Here is a 19,526-nt window from a genome sequence, read left to right on the forward strand (position 1 = left end):
TACAAAGTCATCCAGCTATGCCAACCAAGGCCTGAGAGTTGTGGGCAGTATAATTGAGAATAGAGAAAACTGGCAGGAGAGAGCAGGAAAAAAGGAAGACAGACACAAAGCATGCGTCTTCTCTATCATGTTTTGCTCACTTTTGTTTAAATGAGAGAAGGTTCACCTACAATCTATTCCAAAAGTTTGTACAGAACTTCATGGAAATCTTGGATTGCCCGATTAACTCTAAGCCTCAAATGTCAAACACATGGTAAGCCTACAAAAAAAGTCAATGTCTCCAAAGTCAGTCTGACTCTTTCTTTGTATAAAATGTAATTGGAGTCCATCAAGCTAATGTCAAGACAAATCATCCAAAGCCTCAAATATTAACCATGCTAGCCCCAGACAGAAAAGTCATATCTCTACAATAACTGAGATTTATCTTCTGTAGACAATGACATGTACCACATTACCATAGGGTGACTTAATAACAATGATCTTAAAAACAGTTCCACAGTTTAGCACACCAATGAAACAATTTTGACCAGATTAGAGGTTTTTCATTATTTTTTTTATGCCTGTGTTTTCTGGGCTGACAGTCTTTCTCTTGGATACTGCTAGACTCTGCCTGGAAGCCTATCCTTTCTTCAGATATGTAAAATGTACTATACACAGAGGGAAATACAGATTGAAAATGCATCTATAGTGATTAATAACATATTTACCATAGTTGTTAAGCTCAACACAACTGGTCAACCACGTAATTTTTCTTTGTATGTGTGCTAGTAGTCAGACAGGGATTTAAGACATGTCACAAAACTTTGAACATCAGCCTCGTGGAAAGGCTTAAACATATGCTCATGAGACCATGAAATATCTGCATTACGCTCCGTTAACCTGTTTAATGGAATAAAGTTGTCACTGTCAGCTACAAAGTTATGTCAGCAGTATGAGGCATAAAGAAAATACTTCATTGAGTTAAAAGGTGCTGGTAACAATCATTCACTGGCATCTATCAAAGGTGGCACTACCTGTTATAATGACTATCCACTCCCAGAGCCTCTCTAGCATTGTGGATGTATTGCTCCAGAGAAAGGGAACCTCCAACAGCTCCTTCTCCACTTTGTGGGCTCCCACTACCATCCTTGAACTCAGACACCTCCAGTCCTGCTTCTCCAAGATACACCTCATTAAACTTCACGATACCTGTAACATTTCAGGAAAAACATAAGCAGGTTACAGCACTATGTGTGTGCCCATTTGTCAGCATGTGTGTGTGTGTGTGTGTGGCAGTATGTAGTGCAGACACTAAATGGTGCTTCCGTCGTTGTTTCTTAAGGGTCCCCTTAGAGGAAAAGCCATGCAGCCAAAGAGTGATCATCTTTGCAGTATAAATTTCCTCAAATGTCATATCTGATATATGTAGATATAAGTGACATTTCAGCCTGCAGGTAGCCCTGGAGGAAAGACTGCAAAAAGTGTTCACCCTTTGAAGAGAATTAGTGGTAAATGTCACCCTAGCATTACAAAGACCTTAAGGATGATCGTCTCAGTCAAGACCCTTTTTGGTTTTGTCTCACAGAACTTAAATGAATTCCCACTGAAGTCATGACAACATCACTACATCTCAGTATCCCATGCCACAGCAGTTATGACAACTCATAGTACAACACAGATAGTACAACTCTGTTTTTTTTATACCAAAGATATAATCCCTGCTTTTTTTTTTTTTTAACATTTATACATGCTCTTATGCCTTCCCATCCCATTGGAATGGGTGTAGGACATGTGGTAGAGTGTGTGTGATAATTATAAAAGCTGCATGCATGCAGTGCTTTAAGTAATCAATAAGCCTTGAAAAGTGCATATAGATCCAGTCCATTACAGACTACTGTAGTCATATTACTTAAATGTTATTGATGACTAAACTGAAAAGTTCTTCAGGCCCATGGAAACATGAATCCCTTTCTACAACAGCTGTGTTAAGACCAATTCCAAATGATTTTGCAAACCTGAATTTCATACTTCTCATTAAAGCATTACTTAATCATGATTATTGACTTAATTGGAAGTGGACACCAGTATCAGTACATTTATAATTATGCACCTATTAATCCCTTTAAAAATATGGGACATTTTATTTACAACTATTTTAGAAAAAAAGCACAGAAATATCTGAACGTCTTTTCTCATCTCCAAAATCTCAGTAACGGAGGGACGGAACATGGTCCACTCTGACTCAGTGTCTCCAGCCTCACTTAGTGTGCTGTAAAAGTTCTGCTGGAGGTGGGAGTAGAAGATCTCACAGACCAGGGCCTCTGCCAGACACTCCCACTGCATCGTCACTACACATCTGGGGACATCAGGCCTGTCCAGCATCATCCCCATCACACGTGAGACCTGATCCAACTCAGTACCAAGTAGTGATCGCTTGAATGCTCTGATATTATCTTTACCCGAGTATCCAAGACATGTGGACAGAGATCTGATAATATAATTACGAAATCAATCATGAACTTGCATACTAGAGCATCCTGTGTTAAGTGTACTAATGGACACCATTATACTCAAACCAGGTGTTCAGGACAGACCAGTCCTTGGGTTACATTGAGTAGGCCATTTCTTTCAATGTACTCCAGTATAACAGTGGAGTCCCCAGCAGATACAGGGACTCTAAGGAAGCCAGGCACACTGAACTGTTGGAAGGTGCAAGAAAGAAACAATCCTATCCCCTAAGGAAAACCTGAGCGTACAGGCACCAAGCGACAAGTATGCAAATATACCCATTTCTTCTCACCATCTATCACTGAGGGTAGCCTCATGCATCAGCTTAGGCTACTTGAATCACAAAGTGCAGAGGATTAGTAAGGAGGTAGTGAGGGTAACTATGAAGAGGATGAAGAGTGGAAAGGGTTAGAGGCAGGATGGAGTGGCTGGAGATGTGTGTCAGGCAGAAAGAAAAGGTTTATAGGAGGATAGTGAGGCCTGCTATAATGTATGGCTTGCAGACAGTAGCACTTACAAAAAGACATGGGGCAGAGGTCAAGCTGACTAAATTTAAGATGTTAAGATTTTAACTGGTAGTGCCCAGGATGGACAACATTACAAATGAGTACATCAGAGAGACAGCTCAGGTTGAGCAGTTTGGAGAGAGGGAAGGTTGGAATGGTTGGACATGTGAAGAGGAGGAATAGTGGATATATTGGATAAATGACTTTGAAGATGGAGCTGCCAGGAAGACCACAGAGGTAGATCACTGGAGAGGTTTAATATTGTCACGTAAGAGGTCTGAGTATAGAAGATGATGGTAGGAATAGGGTGAGATGGAGATAGCTAAAGGGAGCAGCCTCAGGCTCCTTCCCAACCAGAAAAGTGATGCTCCATGTTCCTAAAGGCAACTTTGTCAGCCTACGACTCTGAATCTGAATGAAAAAAGCATCTTCAGTAATTTTATAAAACCGATCAGCTTAAGTTTGTGTAAGCGTGGCAGTGAACCTGTGCCTGGAGATATTAGCCAGCTGTACAGAAAGCCTTCTGCCAGAGAATAGTAGAGAACCATGGCCCTCTGACTGTTGACTGTTTCCAGGATGTGTTCTATGGTGACCGGGATGTAAGGGTCAGTGCTCGCTGCTTGCTGACTTCCTTTCTGGCGTTCCACTAGGAGATCAGCAAAGGCACGTGTGCGCCCTCGCTCAGCTATAGCTAGTGCCTCATCGTGCCGGCCTGAAAGAATAGGAACATGTGGAGCTGTGAGTTAAAAAGGAGCAGATCTGAAAGAGCAGACTCTTTATTCTGGTAGCATTGATAAAGAAATACAACTATCAGACATTAGGTGATAATTTGTGCCTTATTAACAGAGACCAATGTATAAGATGCAAAAATGAGAACAGCTAACATACAAAGTGATGTACAGTAATTTATGCCACAAAGAAACAACACAACAGGTCAAGAGGCCAGTTCTGTCACCTAAGCTGACGAGGACTCTCTGGAGAGCCTGGTACGAACTGGTTTGCAGATCAAACAGGGAGAGCTTGTAATCCATACTGTGCTGCATCTCATGACGAATTGCCTCAAATAGCATAGATGCTTTGTATAACTGGAACAAATATCAAATAAACATACATTGCAATGAGTACCAATCCACAAATATACAAACCATCCATTGTTCCAGTGTTCAACTGGATTTAGACTGTGAAGACATTTTTATACTCTTCACACCTTTTAATGTGTCTCCATGGTTTGTTGTAAATCACCTGCATTTGTTATTCGTTAACAACTTTTGTATTTATTTTTTGTGTATTGTGTGATCTAAATGGCCAGGCTTTATTTCAAACCTGTTTGAGCATATAGGTACAGTGCTGGCCACTGGGTGGCAGTATATACGCACAGCAAGAGTTGGGAGTGTTTTGGCTCACTTTTCACCATGAAACGGAGAAGCAAAGTTATTATAATTGTGCATTTTCTAATAGCTAAAAAAATATTTTCAGTTTTTGCTTTCATTTTATTTACAGCATAGTTCTTTAAAACAGTTTTAAATGAAGATTATGTTATGATATGTTTAATGTTTGTCATTATGTTAGTTTTAATACATTCAGAACCTTACAATAACAATACAGCAAGAAAAACAAATGACACACAGTCACAGATTGTATTCATAGGTAGTCCTATATTCAAAACATCACACAGATATATTCCATTTTGATAGAATGCATTTAGTTATGTTATATTTATCAATTTTTAATAATAAATTTTTTAACCTGTTACTGTTACAGACAGTAACTCTCTTCTCTTTTCCTTGTTGCTTAACTTGCAGTTCTAGTTATAGAAAGAAACTAAGAAATAAACATTAAATTGTTTAAAAAATTGTCTTTAGTGTTAAATGACAAAATCTGATTTGGCACCATTACCATGAAGAACTGAAGGCGGTGTTAGTTTTAAATTATATTAACTGTCATGGTTCCTGGTTGCTGGCCCAAGGTTTTTGCGTTTTCAGAATGTTTTGCGGTTTTCTTGTTTGGATTATCTTTCTATTATAGTTCAGTTCTCTTTCTCTTGGTCTTTAGGTTTATTTTGGGTTAAGATAAGACTTCTGTTTGAGTTCCATAAGCTTCTGTTTATGCTCTACTTTCCTAGTGCCTCTGAGTTTTATTTATTTTCCTAGTTAATGGTTTCTTGTTTAATTATGTTAATTCCCTTTCGTGTCCTAGTTTCATCTCTGTGTCTTGTTCTCAGTGTCTCCTGGAAGTCATTCTTCTCTCCCTCTTTAACGCTCTGTCTCTACAGTCGTGTCCCTGACAAAACCCTGACAGTTCTGTCAAGTTCATATATTTTAGTCTGGGTCTCAGTGTTTGTTACTTCCTGTTTCATTTAATAGTCCGTTATCCCATGTGCATAATGTTTAGTTTTGCCTCCCCCTCCTCATTAGTCAGATTCAGTTCAGCTGCGTTCCCATGTGTCTCCATTTCCCCTAATCAACAGCCTGTGTATTAATTGTATGTCTCCCCTTGTCTTTAGTCATGTTCTCCCTCAAGCTGTGTGCTCTGTGCGGTCCATGGTCTGGGTTGTCTGAGTGATGAAATAACCAAATTATAATCAAAAATGTCACTCACATATTCCATTTTGATAGAATGCATTTAGTTAGGTAGCATTCTCTTACTTCTAGCTGAGTATTTATACAAAGGGTCATTTATTTACTTCTTTAACCCATTACTGTGTGTACTCAGACTGTAACTCCCTCGCCCATTTTCCCTCTCTCCCTCAGATTTGTGTTATGTATTTTAAATTTCTTAAGTTCAGCAATAAAGCAGCCTTTTGAGTTTATGTCTTATCTTCAGAATCCCGTGTTTGTGTCCAAAACCTGCCTGCCGTACAGCAAACCTGACACTGACAGTCATTTAATATCTTTTAAAAGTTTATATAATAAAAACTATGCAAATTCAACAATAATACCAGGTATTAATAAGACATAGTAATGCAGTAGAGAAAATTATTATCTGTCATAGATCAAAACAGTCTTAAGCAGTATTCTACACTTCTACACTGGATTTCTCACTTATGCAAACAAAGCTGGGAAACAAAGAATAATGAGGAAAAACCAAAGCTCTCTGTTAGCCTGTTAGTTACTGTTAGGCATTAGTAAAACTTTTCTTTGAAGTGGCTCTAACGCTGGACTCTAACACTTGGTGAATAAACTCTCATATGATGTGAGAATGTAACTCAACTGTTTGTCTGAGGGAAAGCATGACTTTAAAAACACTCGTGGCTAACATTAGCTGGCATAATTTGGAGGCATAATGGCATAATGTGGAAGATATAATTGCACATTATTCTATGTATATTTATGAGTATGATATCCCTTTTTCTATTAAATAATCTAATAAAATCACCGGCTGTATCTTTAATTATTTATAGAACAAAAAGAGGGGTACACCCATTCACACTCACATTCACATATATGGCCAATTTAGAGTCACCAATCAATTTAATACATATGTCTTTGGGTTGTGGAAGGAAGCAAGTTCACCCAGAGAGAACCCACACGGGCACAAGGAAAACATGCAAACTCCACACAGAAAGGCACCAGCTACCTAGCAGGTTCAAACCAGTAACTTCATGCTGTGAGACAAGTAAGTTAATTTGTAAAATATGGTTCCTATTGCTCCCATATTGGTTTGAGTCTATAAAGACAGTATAGAAGGGTTTGCTTTATGGTTCATAAATTGTAATTGACAATTTGCTTTTTCAGTTGGATCTGCCCTGTGCTCATGGTGCCTATTTTCAGATGGCAAGGTAGAAAATGGTTCCTTGAGGTTTCACAAGATTTAACAATGTTTCTCTTAAATCTTAAATGCACACACACAAATTGCATCTTTGCAGTTGAGAACACATGCATAAATGCATACACATACACACCTGGTGCTGTGATTCCTCCAGGTTTCCACTGGCCCAAAGAGACAGGCCCAGGCGATGGCGTATCTTTGCTTCATCTTCTCTCCGACCTAACTGCTCTGCCAGACGCAGACCTAGGGAAACAGACAGCAGAAGAGATCAGACGCTAGTTCCAAGAGGCTGATACGAAAATCATCTCTTCCAAAGTCCTGGCACTTTGACGCTTGTGACAACTGTTGCTGTACTGAAGTGAATTCTTACTGACTCAGCCAGCAGCACTCACATTTGCCATTCCTTTTCTCCCACTGTTTCTTTTGTCTTTCTTAACCCTTGTTTTTTTATGCAGCTGATTCAAATTCAATTCAAAAGTCTTGAAACCTTCTCCTTCATCTCAGATATGTTTCATCTACTCCTGCTGCGAAGGCGCAGGCAGTCATAGCAAGTTGTATTTAGTTCTCATTAGGCTCTCAGATTGTGCAGAAGCTCATCAAATATCAAGTTTTCTTCACGCTTCTCTGCCTGTTTGTCTCTGTCTGGGCCAGTGATGGTCTGTGTGAGTATTGGTTGGGAAAGTTAATTGGAGACACACAAGTGATTTTTTTTTTTACTCTGTCCTAACCTCAACTCTGAGCTGAAATTCTTTTTGCTTGTCGGGCTAATGATCAATTAAAATCCAGAGGATCTGTGAGCCAAGTGACAAAGCATGACTCTGTCTTAGAGGCTCGATGAAGCCTGGATGAGTTCATAAATTAACCCAGTCACTCATTTTAAGATCCATTACAATTAGACTGTATTTTAATTTTATCAGCCTTTTAATGTGCGCATGTCTTTTTAATAGGAAAGAGATCAAAATGGGATTATTTTCAACAAGGTTGATGAGACACAAATATGTGTTCCAAAGAGAAGTCTAGTTAGAGATGTAGTTAAATCAAACAGGATTATCGACAACAACCTGCCTGAAGGAAACCACACTCCAGGGTACACAGCTGAGCACTGATCCTGTATTAGCCTGTGTCAGACTCATAAATACCTTTCATGCTTCTTGAGGATTTCAAAAACACCTCGCAATGTTCTCAGTCTTAAACAACTCCGACTTTAAAGAAGATACTCACACGTAGATCAAAGTATGTGCTAAGAGCCAGAGCCTCCCTACATGGTCTCTGTACGACTGCAGGGGGAAAATGGTGACTAAGTTTTTGCTCGCTTTTCATCACAAGTTTGTGGATACATGTCAAAAATGTATAGTGCTTTTGAACACAGTGGAAAAGTTTAGATCAAAAATTCCTATCCTGCTGCTTTTGATTCAGATGTTGGTATCAAACAGTATGCTATATAACTGTTTCTTGTTGTTCTCAAAGCTTTGAAATTTAGTCTAGTGAACAGTGTTTCTGCACAAAAATTTCTCAATTGTTTTCTGTTCCTGGACACAAATGTAGAATGCTGGCATTATTTGGACTTTTGAGTTATGTTTTCACTTGCTGCTGGTTAGGTTAGGAAGCAAAACTACATATTTTTTTTGCTTGGTGGTAGACAGACTTGGTTAGGTTTAAGTAAGATTACGTGGATTAGCATTAGAGAAAAGAAAATTAATTGGTCAGGTTTAAACAATAGTCACACTTAGTTAAGGCCAGATAATAAAACTCCTGGCTTGGGCCTTTTTGTGTCCCGTTTATCAAACTATTAATAAGCACTTCAGCACTCACAATCATGTATTTATAATGTACTTAATATAAGATGGCAGTAAGAAAAAATTTCTATCTTTCTTTCCTCGCAGTTTCTGGTTGTAACCCACAAAAAAGACAGACCTAGTCCCTAATGAACACAGACAGCAACAATCATTAATACCCACACATTAACAAAAGTAAGTACTTGTTCATAAACATACCTCATTCAAGCATAAAAACGAGATTAACCAGTGTTGTGTCTACATATATGAGAAAAAAAAAGCCGTTGCTGCAAAACACACACAGTTAGTTCCAGTTTCATTAGTTGAATATATGAAAAAGTAAAATATAGCACAGTTTGACAGACATAAAATATTAATTTTGCATCAACAAGGTGATTCCCAAAGAGCTAATAGCCAAAAACCTGGTATGTTTTAGCATGGTGTCCAGTGTGTGTTAAAAACTTTTGAGAAAACTGGACCTCGATTAACTATTGCTTTCGTAGGTCCTTCATTCCGGCAGCTGACTGTACAATGCTCACACAAGATAAATACCTGCTAAAATATATATGTGTATATTATCACTCTAACTGCAGTTTAATAGATAAAATAAAAAAATCTCTGTGACATCTCTTCTAGTGTATTTTACTGTATATGGCAACCAGTTGTACATGGTACAAATCACTCTTGTATAGTATCTTGGCTTTAAAAAAAATATTATTCTCATTGATTTTTCTGTTCCACTTTTTTCATCTATTCTTCCCGACCCTTTGCTTAACACACCAAGGGAGTTTCCCAAGTCTGGGATATAGGAAGTCTATCTTTGGTAGGATGCTAACTATCTAACTAGTTACCTAACTAGTTAGATAGTTAGCTAACTAACACCACCTGGGTCTGGGTGCAGTTCCCCCCTCCAGGGGCAAGGGTACCTAGACCCGGTTCGTAGAGTACGCTTGGGGAGTGTGATCGTGTGTACAGCGTCTCTTTATGTCTGTCTCCACGTTGGTTGAGTGTGGAGTTAAGTGCATATGAGAGCATGAGGGTGGGAATGGATGTTTGTGTCTGTGTGTGCCCGTATGTCTGTGTCTATATGTCAGGTTGGGTATCAGACGCCACCTCTCTGGGGACATCTCAGGCCCTCCAAGGTTTGGAGGCCTTTCTCCCCCCACCACTTCCCCTGCCAGTGGCGGACTCCCTCAGGTGTCGGTGCGTTGGTGGTTCTTTGTGTCTGGGGATGGGCGTCCGGGTACACATCGGCTCACTCCTTGGCGGCCGCTTATCGGGGCCTGGAGCCTGGGGCTCGCTCGGGCCACTTCAGAGGTGGGGTGCCCCCGGCCTCTCGGCCTGGGGCTCGGTCACTCAGGCACAGCTGGCTGCCGGCGGAGCTCACGGGCGCGTCACTGCAACTCCCCCTGGCTTCTGCTCGGTGGCTGCTGAGTGAGCCCTCATCTGGGACTCTCCTCAGCTCTTACTGGGACAGTGGCGCGGCTGCCCCTCTGTTGGTCTTCCTTGGTCTCTTGTGTTCTGGGGGCCTCTGGATGTCTGGAGTTTTGATCTCCTCCATACCTGCTTCATACCCTGGAGGACGGGGCTATGGCTCCCCACACTCCCTAGCAGATCGTTACATGGAGAAACCTTTGGAATGCAAGCATGCTGATCCACACAGGTATGCACACAGGTGTACACACGGGTATTCACAGACGCGGACTACAGCTTTCTTGACTGCTGCCTCAAAGCACATTGTGCGCTGTCTATCTTGCGTGCTGCACAATATCGTTTATTATTTAGTATCTACTGATATCTACTGCTAGCTAGTTTATTGTGATGGTGCTGTTTTTTTTATTATGTTGCTCTTTGTTGTTTGCTTTCTCTTCTGTTTTTTTTCTCCATACAGGTGACCCAGGTGTTTTGTTTGTTTTTTTTGTTTTTTTTTCTTTCTTCCCCCCCTTCTCACCGTCTCTTCTCCCCTTTGGTTTTCTTTCTCTCCCTCTCTTTCTTTCATTCTTTCTCCCTGTCCTATCCCCCAGTCATGTCTGTCCCGTTTGTAGCAACTGAAAATAAAATAAATTCATAATTATAATAAAGGTCAATCAAATGGACCAATATGGCAAGGCCATGATGATCCACTTGGTAAAATAAATCCGCTTGGCATCTTTCTTGGCCTTAAGACAACAATTCTGATGGCTAAAGATCCAAACGGGACACAAAAAAAAAAAAAAAAAAAAAGGATGCTAACTATCAAGAGGCAATTCTTAAGGAAGGGAAATATGGAAAAAACTATCTCAAATTAGACAAGAACTGGACTGAAAATCAGTGTCAATTGGTCTGATAATAATAATAATGATCCCAATAATTCTGTCTCCTTAAAATATACACCCAAGACCACAAAAGATGGTTACACAGACCCCACAAATTTCCTTTAAATTAAAGTTTTACAACTCTGTAAAGACTACTGTTAGTATTAATGGAATATGTTAAACCCTATGATTGTAACTAGTTTTATCACTACCCTGCCTATCTAGCAAAGCAACAGAGCAATTAATCAATTAAGATTTGTCATCCACCAGAAAAGTGGGTAACTTAATTGGACTGAGCATTGGGGGCTGTGTCCATAGGCAGCAATTTTCGTGCTCCCAGGACCTATTTTCTTTATAAGTCCTATGACGTTTAGTAGTGACAGCTCTCTAAGTGTCCTCAGTGCATCACGTTTCTTCCCGTCACACTAGACTATCAGTTAAAAAATAGTTTTGGACAAATACCACACTTATCAATGTTACTTCTATATATTACCAACCAATGAAAATCACACCATCAGCCATTGTGGGAACACTAGAGAGTTATTTCTGAAAATCACCGGGTCCTTCCCACGCGTTGACCTCTTGAACGGCATGGGGGACGCCTCCCTCCCCCATGTGGTCAAGGGACGCTGGTGGGGCCTGCTCCACCTGCTTATGGTGTTCACTTTATGCTTTAAAAATCAAATATAGAAACCAATGGCTTACTTCACACTGTCCAAGAGGTCTTACACGGTCTGTTATTTACATGCAGTGCTGTGATATTTCCCCCTTAATTTTAAGCAGTTGTGCTTATTTAATCTTATAGAAAAGAGCAACTTGGGGTTACTGAAGACTTATTTTAGGTTATGTTGAAATCAACTATCATTTGCACATTTACACCTATTTCTAGTGGCCTCTAAACATATACAAGAGTGAAAGCATGTGCATGAAAGTGAGTGGAAAAAAAAGTGGGAAGCATAGGCGTTTCTGACTGACTGTGAGGACTAGGCCCTTAGAGTTATTTACATACAGAGTTATCTCTGCTCTCTATTTTAATTCATTTTCATTAATATTATTTTATATCTCTTAATAGAGGCAGTGCAACATCCAATAAAAGTTAAAATGTTAAACTATTTGAACATCAAACAAGCAATACTTGTCTGAAGTTATACTGTTATAAATAATACTTCTGGAAGCAAGAAAAATGGTATAATGGAGATATAATGACACTGATTGCTTGGGACAGCTGTGAATCAAAGCTGCCATGCCTCTATACCCAGTATCTTTGGATCCCAGGGGTTTGTTCTTTTTAAACTTTCATACATAAACACAGCAACTGCAATATCATCATGCTCACTATTAATTGTTGTAGCTAATGTCTTACCCTCCTGTAGATACATTACAGCCTGCGCGTAGTTTTGCAGTGCATGATGTGTCCTCCCCAGGCTTCCATAGGCCATAGTCTTTGCTATCAGGTCATTGGTCTGTGCTGCAACACTCAGGTGTTGCTCCTGGAAGACTACTGCCCGTTCGTACTTCCCTAGAGCTTCGTAGGTCAGTCCCAAGTTGCCATAGGCTCGACCCTGGCCCCTGACACATCCAGTCTGTTCTGCTATATCCAAAGCCCTTTGGTGCCACTACAGCAGGAAAAATTAGGTTGCTTAGAGGAGAGACTTGACAACTGATAAATTCTGTTTTCCCTGTTAATCAGTATAATTAAAGACATTTCATAACAAGGGGGGCTATCCTCTGCACATACAATGATGAATGTGATACAGACCTGTAGAGCTGTCTCGTTGTCTGCCATCAACTGATAGACACCTCCAAGTGCATTGCTTGCCTCTGCCTCCAGGGATTTATCCTGATAGTTCAAACAGAGTTTACCTCATTCTATGGGCATTATGTGTTTTTAATATATACCCCCCCTCCCCATATTAATTATCATATTCAGCAGGGCAAAACAAAATATGAAACAGAAACAAGAACATTTTGCTGGTGAAAACCTACCCCTGCTATGCGTGCAATGTTAAGCTGGTGCTCCAGACAAGAGAGGGCCTGCTCATAGTTGCCCAGCTGGCTATGTAAGGTGCCCAGCTCTCCATAAGCCTGAGCCTTACCTTCTCCTTCACCACCTAGCTCATGAGCTACTACCAACCTCTTCTCAAAACACACCAGTGCTTGCTGGAGACTACCCATGGACCTGAAGTAGGAGAGGGAGGAGAACAAAAAGGGGAGGAAAAAGACCTGGTATGATAATGCATTTTTTTTCTGCACTTTGCTTGTTCTTGAAAGCAGGCCTCCTGTTTTTGTTGTTTCTGCAACATTTAAAGAAAAGAAGACAAACTGGTCCATATTAACAAAACATTTTTCTCTTTATATCTACTCAGAGAAAAACTCAGAGAAAGAAAGTCTACGAAGGTTTGTTATAAATCTGTACTCTACATTACCATTTCATTCACACTCAGGAGCAACAGCTGGATAAAGTAAACCCAACGGTAAGCCTTGTTCTTCTGTCAGTGAGCATTACTTATGTTGTATCATATGAGAGTTGCCCACCGTGGGATATGTGTCTGAAAAAAGGCTTTTTGCTTTTAATACGCTGCAGAGTTCTGACTGTATTTATTCTTATTATGACTCTAATTAAAATGTGTATAAAATGCTTGTGGCAAGAAATGCTCATTTAAAACTCTTGCATGAATGCTATTCTGTATTAGAAAGGTGTATCCTAACTAATAGGATAGAACATAAATGAACACAACATACATTTTTACGCTGATGTAAACAGAAGTCTGCAGCACTGTAGGTTTGAATTTATTTCTACATTTAGTGGGAAATCCAGGGAGACTTCAAAACCCTGAAACATTTCCTAATTTTATTTATCCTCTTACTAGAGTTAGCTGAGAAGGAAAGAAGGAAGAGAAGCAGTTGGTCTATGGAGAATCATTTTAAAATTTAAATGCAAATTTTATTTCAGTAATAGAAACAAAAAAAAAAAAAAACAAGACAGGAAATTATAAAATTAAGTTCTGAAATGAATTGATAGTGATATTTAAATTAAACACACTATAGATTATTTCAGCCTTGCTCATTTCAAATGAATTTGGCCAATTAGGATTTATGGGTCATGGCAGACTTAGACTCTCCACCTCCTCATGAGCCCCCTCATACAACACTGTGTATCAGGACAGCAAGTGCAATCTCCTTGTACGTTTCTAGAAACAGAATTTTTATTTAAATCACATATAATGCTTTTTTATTTCTGACTGGAACAGTGCAAGCATCAGTAACAGGAAGATACAGCAAGAAAAGAAGAGCTGGTTTGGAGGTGGTTTGCAAAGTGGCTTGCAGATGCACAGTACCCTAATAGTGTGCCCTGTATTAAATTTATCAAATGCATGTATAGAAGGGTATCGTCTGAGCCATAACCTCTTATGTTCTCAATTTGATTTTAGTTTCACCTACCTGTGCGCATTGCCAAGTCCTCTGTAGGCTTTCTCTTGGTCCTGGACATGATTGAGACTCTGACCCACTGCCAGATACTTCTCATAATACTGTATAGCCTCCTCATAATCTCCCAAAACATCATAGCAGTCTGCCAGGTTCCCATAGGCCCTGCCTCTGTCTAGCATGCTCTCAGTTCCACTTAGCTGCTGCAGCATGGCCAGCTGCTGCTCAAAATAACCAATAGCTTCCTCAAACAATCCCATGTTTATCTTGGTGATGCCCATGTTTCCATGGACCTGTGCCTCCAAACGGGCATCCCTGAGCCCCTGTGCCAGGCCCAGCTGGGTCTCATAACACTGGAAAGTTGTAGCATAGTCTCCCAAGGCCATATGAACAGCTGCTAGGTGGCCAAGAGCACGGCACTCCCCCTGCTGATCACCTAGATCCTTTCGGATGGTCAACTCCTGGCTGTGGAACGACAAGGCCGTATCCAGCTGGCGGAGAAGCCTAGGTGGGAAAAAGTGCAAGAACACTGAATTAAGACGAATCAAGGGAACTAGAGCAAGTCACACATTAGTTATAGCCAACACCTGGTGTCCTTTGTATAGTATGATATTTCATGTGGTTTATTATTTTTAGAGCCAGTCTGTTGCAAAGGATGGATGCTTATATGTTACTTCTCTTTGTTAATAACTTAATAATAAGTTAATACTAAAAGATATGCTTTATTGAAAGATACAGTTTAAATTAATAATTAGTTTTCCAGCTGTGCCCAGTATGCAAAAAGGTACTGTTTTTGGGAAGGACAGAGGAAACTATTGTGGATAAAAGATTTCTTGGAGTACCAAGCTTAAATGGACCAACTCTGGGAAAACTGAGGTTTTAATTAGTAAGCTGCACCTTGAACTGTAAGTTTAAATTAACTACTATTCATAGGAATTTGTGGAAAGTACAGAACACTTCTATTAATTGCTGAGAATTGGCACAGAATCTCTTGTCAGTTGGCTGAGACTTTTTAAACTCACATGTTTTTGGAAACAGGCTTTTTCTTTGTAACTCCAAAGTAAATAGCAGGCATTACAAAGAAAATGGTCTACAAGCAAGTGGCTTTATAAAGGTAAATAAATACATTCTCAAACCGATGTCCCTTTTGCCTCCATAAACTCAGCTGAGCTTTCCCCAATATATTAATTATTCATATTTGATTATAGTTTAGCCCATATGGAAAAGAAATAGTAAAAACTTATATGTGATTACTCATGAAAGTGGCCACTTTCATGAGTAAATCATATAAGGCTTACGTGATTTACTCATGAAAGTGGCCACTTTCTCATTACTTTCATACATTGTTTTAGTAAGTATCCAAAACATACAAGTTTCATTATATAATTTTTCAAGGGATCTTATATCCGTTTTCACTCTTATATGCTTTTCATACAAGTTTCACACAAGACAGATACAAAATTTATAAGATTTATATATATCTTTTCCATATGGGAGCAGATAAAATGATCATAACACAACAATATTTAACATCATTTGAAAAGTACATAGTAATAATATTGTGCAGATTTTTGTTTCTTTTATGTAAGCATTAATTAGCAGCTAAATTTCTGCTTTTGTGAAGCACAATCTCTGCAGCTTGATCTGGTAAGTTAATATTTTAGCTCTACAAACTTTCGACTGCCTCCAATAAACAGGAATGGCTATATTACTAAACTTAGGTTTTAAAACAATACAACACATTCATTTGTTCATTTTTTACATGCACTGTTTGTGTGTGGTTAAAACACTGGTTAACCAGTTTATCACCTGTGAACTGAACCAAGTGCTGAATAGGCATCAGCCTCCATCTTCTGATCGTTGACCTTCTGAGCCAAGGTTAATTGCTGCTGGTAGAACTTCACAGCTCCTGGAAAATCACCCCGGCACACGCACACATCACCGAGATTCCCAAAGGCCCTGAAAACTGCCTGCTGACAAATATAATCACACAGATACTGATTAACAACCTCTTTTTGTGCAAAAGACAGAATTTCAAGGTTTATGAAATGAAAACATAATTAACAGGTGACCTGTGTGTTGTCCAGGGCTTGTGCTAAAGAAAGCAGATATCTCTGACATTCCTCTGCTTTGTTGTACTCCCCCAGTGCTTTGTGGGCCAGACCAAGGTTGCAGTAGGCTTTTGCCTGTGCTAATTTGTCCTGGAGATCCTTAGCCAGGGCCAAATCCTGTTCATAATACCTGGAAAATTTTAAACTTTTGTTTTTTTATCGTGCATCTTGTTTCGATGTAATATAAAAGCACAAATCCTTAAAATGAGAAATTAAAGTCTCATTAACATCCATCCATCCATCCGTCCATCCACTTTCTGCTGCTGGGCCTGGTTGCGGGGGTTGTAGCCTAAGAAGAGAAGCCCAGACCTCTCTCTCCCCAGCTACCTCCTCCAGCTCATCTGAGGAACATGGGAGCTTTCCAGGCTAGTCAAGAGATGTAGCCCCAGGGCCTTCTCCTGGTAAGACATGCCTGAAAACCTTGGCCAGGAAGCATCCTGAAGGCATTCAAGTCAGATGCCCAAATCTCCTCAGCTGGCTCCTTTCGATGTGGAGGAGTAGTGGATGGATGGATGAATGTATGTATGGAAAACACAACACATGTTTTTCGACATAAGGCCAACGGGGTCATTTTCATTATATGAAGTTCAGTTTTGTAAGATTTATTTAGTCTCTGACCTGACAGCATCTCTGTACTGTCCAAGACAGTAGTGAGCATAACCCAGGTTATGGCAAACTTTGCCTTCTGCTTCGAGGTCCTGCAAACCTGGCGCCAAAACCAGGTACTGTTGGTAGTAGGGCAAGGCCTGAGCATATTCACCTCTCCAGCTGTGAAAGTTACCCAAGTTTGCTGCAAAAGAAAATAACGGTGAGCAATATTTTTCATGTTTCATTTAACTCAACTCAAGTGCATTTATCTCTTGACAGGTTTACCTAAGGCTCTTGCTTCACTTTGAGTGTCTCGCATCTCTCGTGCAATGGTCAGGTGGTGCAGGTAGTGCTGGAGAGCTCGGTCGTGAGCACCCAGCGCTTGGTAGGCCACAGCAAGGTTACCGTGCGTGGATGCCTGAGATGGACGATCGTTCACCTGATAACACAAAGACACATCGTGATTCTGCTTTCCACACAATCGTCCACATGTTTTTTGAAAAGGGTCATAAAATTTACCTCCAGAGAGATTTGCAGCTCTTGTCTGTGGTACTGGACTGCTTGGTCGTACATGCCAAGCGCATGGTAGGCATTGCCCATGTTGCCATAGGCCCTCCCCTGGGCAGCGTAATCACAAAGTTCTTGGACGAAGGACAGGTGGGCTTTGTGGAACTTTAGCGCAGTGTCATACTCTCCCTTCATCTGGTGTATGATGCCTGTGATAGGAGATGAGAGGAGGCAAAAACACAAACTATTGAACTAACAAGGAAACCATTAAGATGCAGGTAAACTCCAAGTTTAATCTCTTTTAGCATACAACATTTGAACGTTCTTGTGATCGGTCATGTTCTCAACTTTAGTCACAACACTAATCCTAACCATATGTTTTAGCAAGTGGCATGGACAAAAACATTTCAATAGGACAAACAAAGTCTATGCAAAGCGCCCAGGTAATACATCTAATCTAGGAAGTCTTGTAGCATGCCAACTACAAGCTGTATCAGGTAATGCTCGTATTAAAATAAAGCTAGTTCATTTCAATTTCTGGCCTCTGGCTGGCAAGTCCATCCTAATGATTGATTTTCCAAGAATTATCTTAATTTTATGTTTCTAACTTGTTTCATTTAAAACAGCACAATACCTAGCCCCATCATTTAAACTCCTCCAAATGTCCATTTCAAGAGGAATGGACTTTGTATACAAAAATGGTCACCACGGCAAAAAGCTGTAATGTTGAAGTGGTCAGACAACTCTTTGATAATTCCAGTTCCAATAAAATCAATATTTAGGTGTGTTAGTTAAAATGATTATTTCCTTTGTCACCAAACCACAAAGACTGGAGGCAACGTTTTTTTAAGAAGAACAAAAATGACATATTCTGAAAGCATACAGTTATTGTTGATCACCCACATCTCGGAGGATCAAGGTCATAAAACCCAGAAAAATCTTCCATGGACATAGGGGAATTTTAAAGTCCAGGCTCAAGGAAGTCAGACAAGTGAAGTTTAAGTCCTCAGTTTTGTGATTTTTTTGGTCTCCAAGTCTCAAGTCTCCACAGCTCTGTAGAATGGTTTATCCAGCGCTGTTTGGATTTGTAGGATTCATCAAACAGCAATTACTGCACATGTAGGGAGCATGATGAACAGAGTAAATTCCCAAAATGACATTAGGAGTTATAAATATGCAGCATCTGTATGGTGGTGAATATAAATGCCCACATGGTTTCTTGAACTGTAAAAAATCCTTTTTGAGCAGAGTGGTGAATAATTAAAAAGCTACAGTGGGAAATTCAACAAATCTAATAATATCTGCTGCTGTGTCTCTTCAAACTTTAGTATAACATATGCAGAAATCAGTCTCTCTGTCCAGGGAAAAAGAACTGGGAAAACTTAAGTCCCAGTCGCCTTCCCAACTTCTTCTGTCATGATGTGTCTTTGCTGTCAACAACCCAGTTTATGGAGCCAGAACAGACAAAAGTTGGGAGAGAGAATAGTTAAGGAAGAAACTTGGGGCACAAGAGAGGAGAATGAAAATTTACATTTTATGCTAGTTATTTCCTGTACTCCAAAATATAGTACTTGTCACCCTCCTGCATTTAACTGACAACTGTGCACACTGGTTATTTGCAATTTAAAATGTACCTACTTTGCTTTTTTCTTCATTTTCTGTGATACACTCTGCTACAGTGCTGGATACTCAAACTGTGGATATGGCCACATATTGCAAATAATGAGATCAGTGTATCTATAACTAATTCTTTTGAGCCATGTTTTGAACAGTTTTTTTCTATTCTGCATGATATAAGAGTGAAAATCCAGGCTCTCTGGTTGGAATCACAGCCAAAGAGCCTGGATCATACAGAATCCCTGCCCACTTGCTGTTCATGTTTTTATTTATGAGGAGCAGCCAGTCAAAAGAACGTTGGCTAAAAAGGAGGTGCAAGGGAACTGAAATGGCTTGTTTTACACAATGGGTGAACTTGGGGTTGCACTAAAGCCCAGTATAAGATTAATAATGGTAATTTTGTAAACATGGAATTAGGGATGGGTATCGAAAACCGGTTCTTGTTGA

At 39.8% G+C, this 19,526-nt stretch overlaps 1 protein-coding gene across 4 annotated transcripts in view; it reads right to left on the reverse strand.

Annotated features, from left to right (window-relative positions):
- The window catches only part of ttc28 (tetratricopeptide repeat domain 28), a 160,996-nt gene that overhangs the window by 14,353 nt on the left and 127,117 nt on the right, over nucleotides 1–19,526 (reverse strand). For all 4 annotated transcript variants that reach the window (XM_080876642.1, XM_080876641.1, XM_080876640.1 and 1 more), the window contains 13 exons: nucleotides 17,475–17,671; nucleotides 17,241–17,394; nucleotides 16,986–17,157; nucleotides 16,329–16,497; nucleotides 16,066–16,226; nucleotides 14,272–14,760; nucleotides 12,817–13,009; nucleotides 12,590–12,670; nucleotides 12,194–12,446; nucleotides 6,895–7,004; nucleotides 3,949–4,078; nucleotides 3,478–3,705; nucleotides 1,014–1,188 (listed from right to left, as the gene is read on the reverse strand). In XM_080876642.1, coding sequence (XP_080732768.1) covers nucleotides 1,014–1,188; nucleotides 3,478–3,705; nucleotides 3,949–4,078; nucleotides 6,895–7,004; nucleotides 12,194–12,446; nucleotides 12,590–12,670; nucleotides 12,817–13,009; nucleotides 14,272–14,760; nucleotides 16,066–16,226; nucleotides 16,329–16,497; nucleotides 16,986–17,157; nucleotides 17,241–17,394; nucleotides 17,475–17,671 — 2,512 coding nt within the window. The remainder of the gene's footprint in view (nucleotides 1–1,013; nucleotides 1,189–3,477; nucleotides 3,706–3,948; nucleotides 4,079–6,894; nucleotides 7,005–12,193; nucleotides 12,447–12,589; nucleotides 12,671–12,816; nucleotides 13,010–14,271; nucleotides 14,761–16,065; nucleotides 16,227–16,328; nucleotides 16,498–16,985; nucleotides 17,158–17,240; nucleotides 17,395–17,474; nucleotides 17,672–19,526) is intronic.

This window comes from Rhamphochromis sp. 'chilingali' (genome assembly GCF_963969265.1).
Source record: "Rhamphochromis sp. 'chilingali' genome assembly, chromosome: 2".
In the NCBI taxonomy this organism is placed as follows: domain Eukaryota; kingdom Metazoa; phylum Chordata; class Actinopteri; order Cichliformes; family Cichlidae; genus Rhamphochromis; species Rhamphochromis sp. 'chilingali'.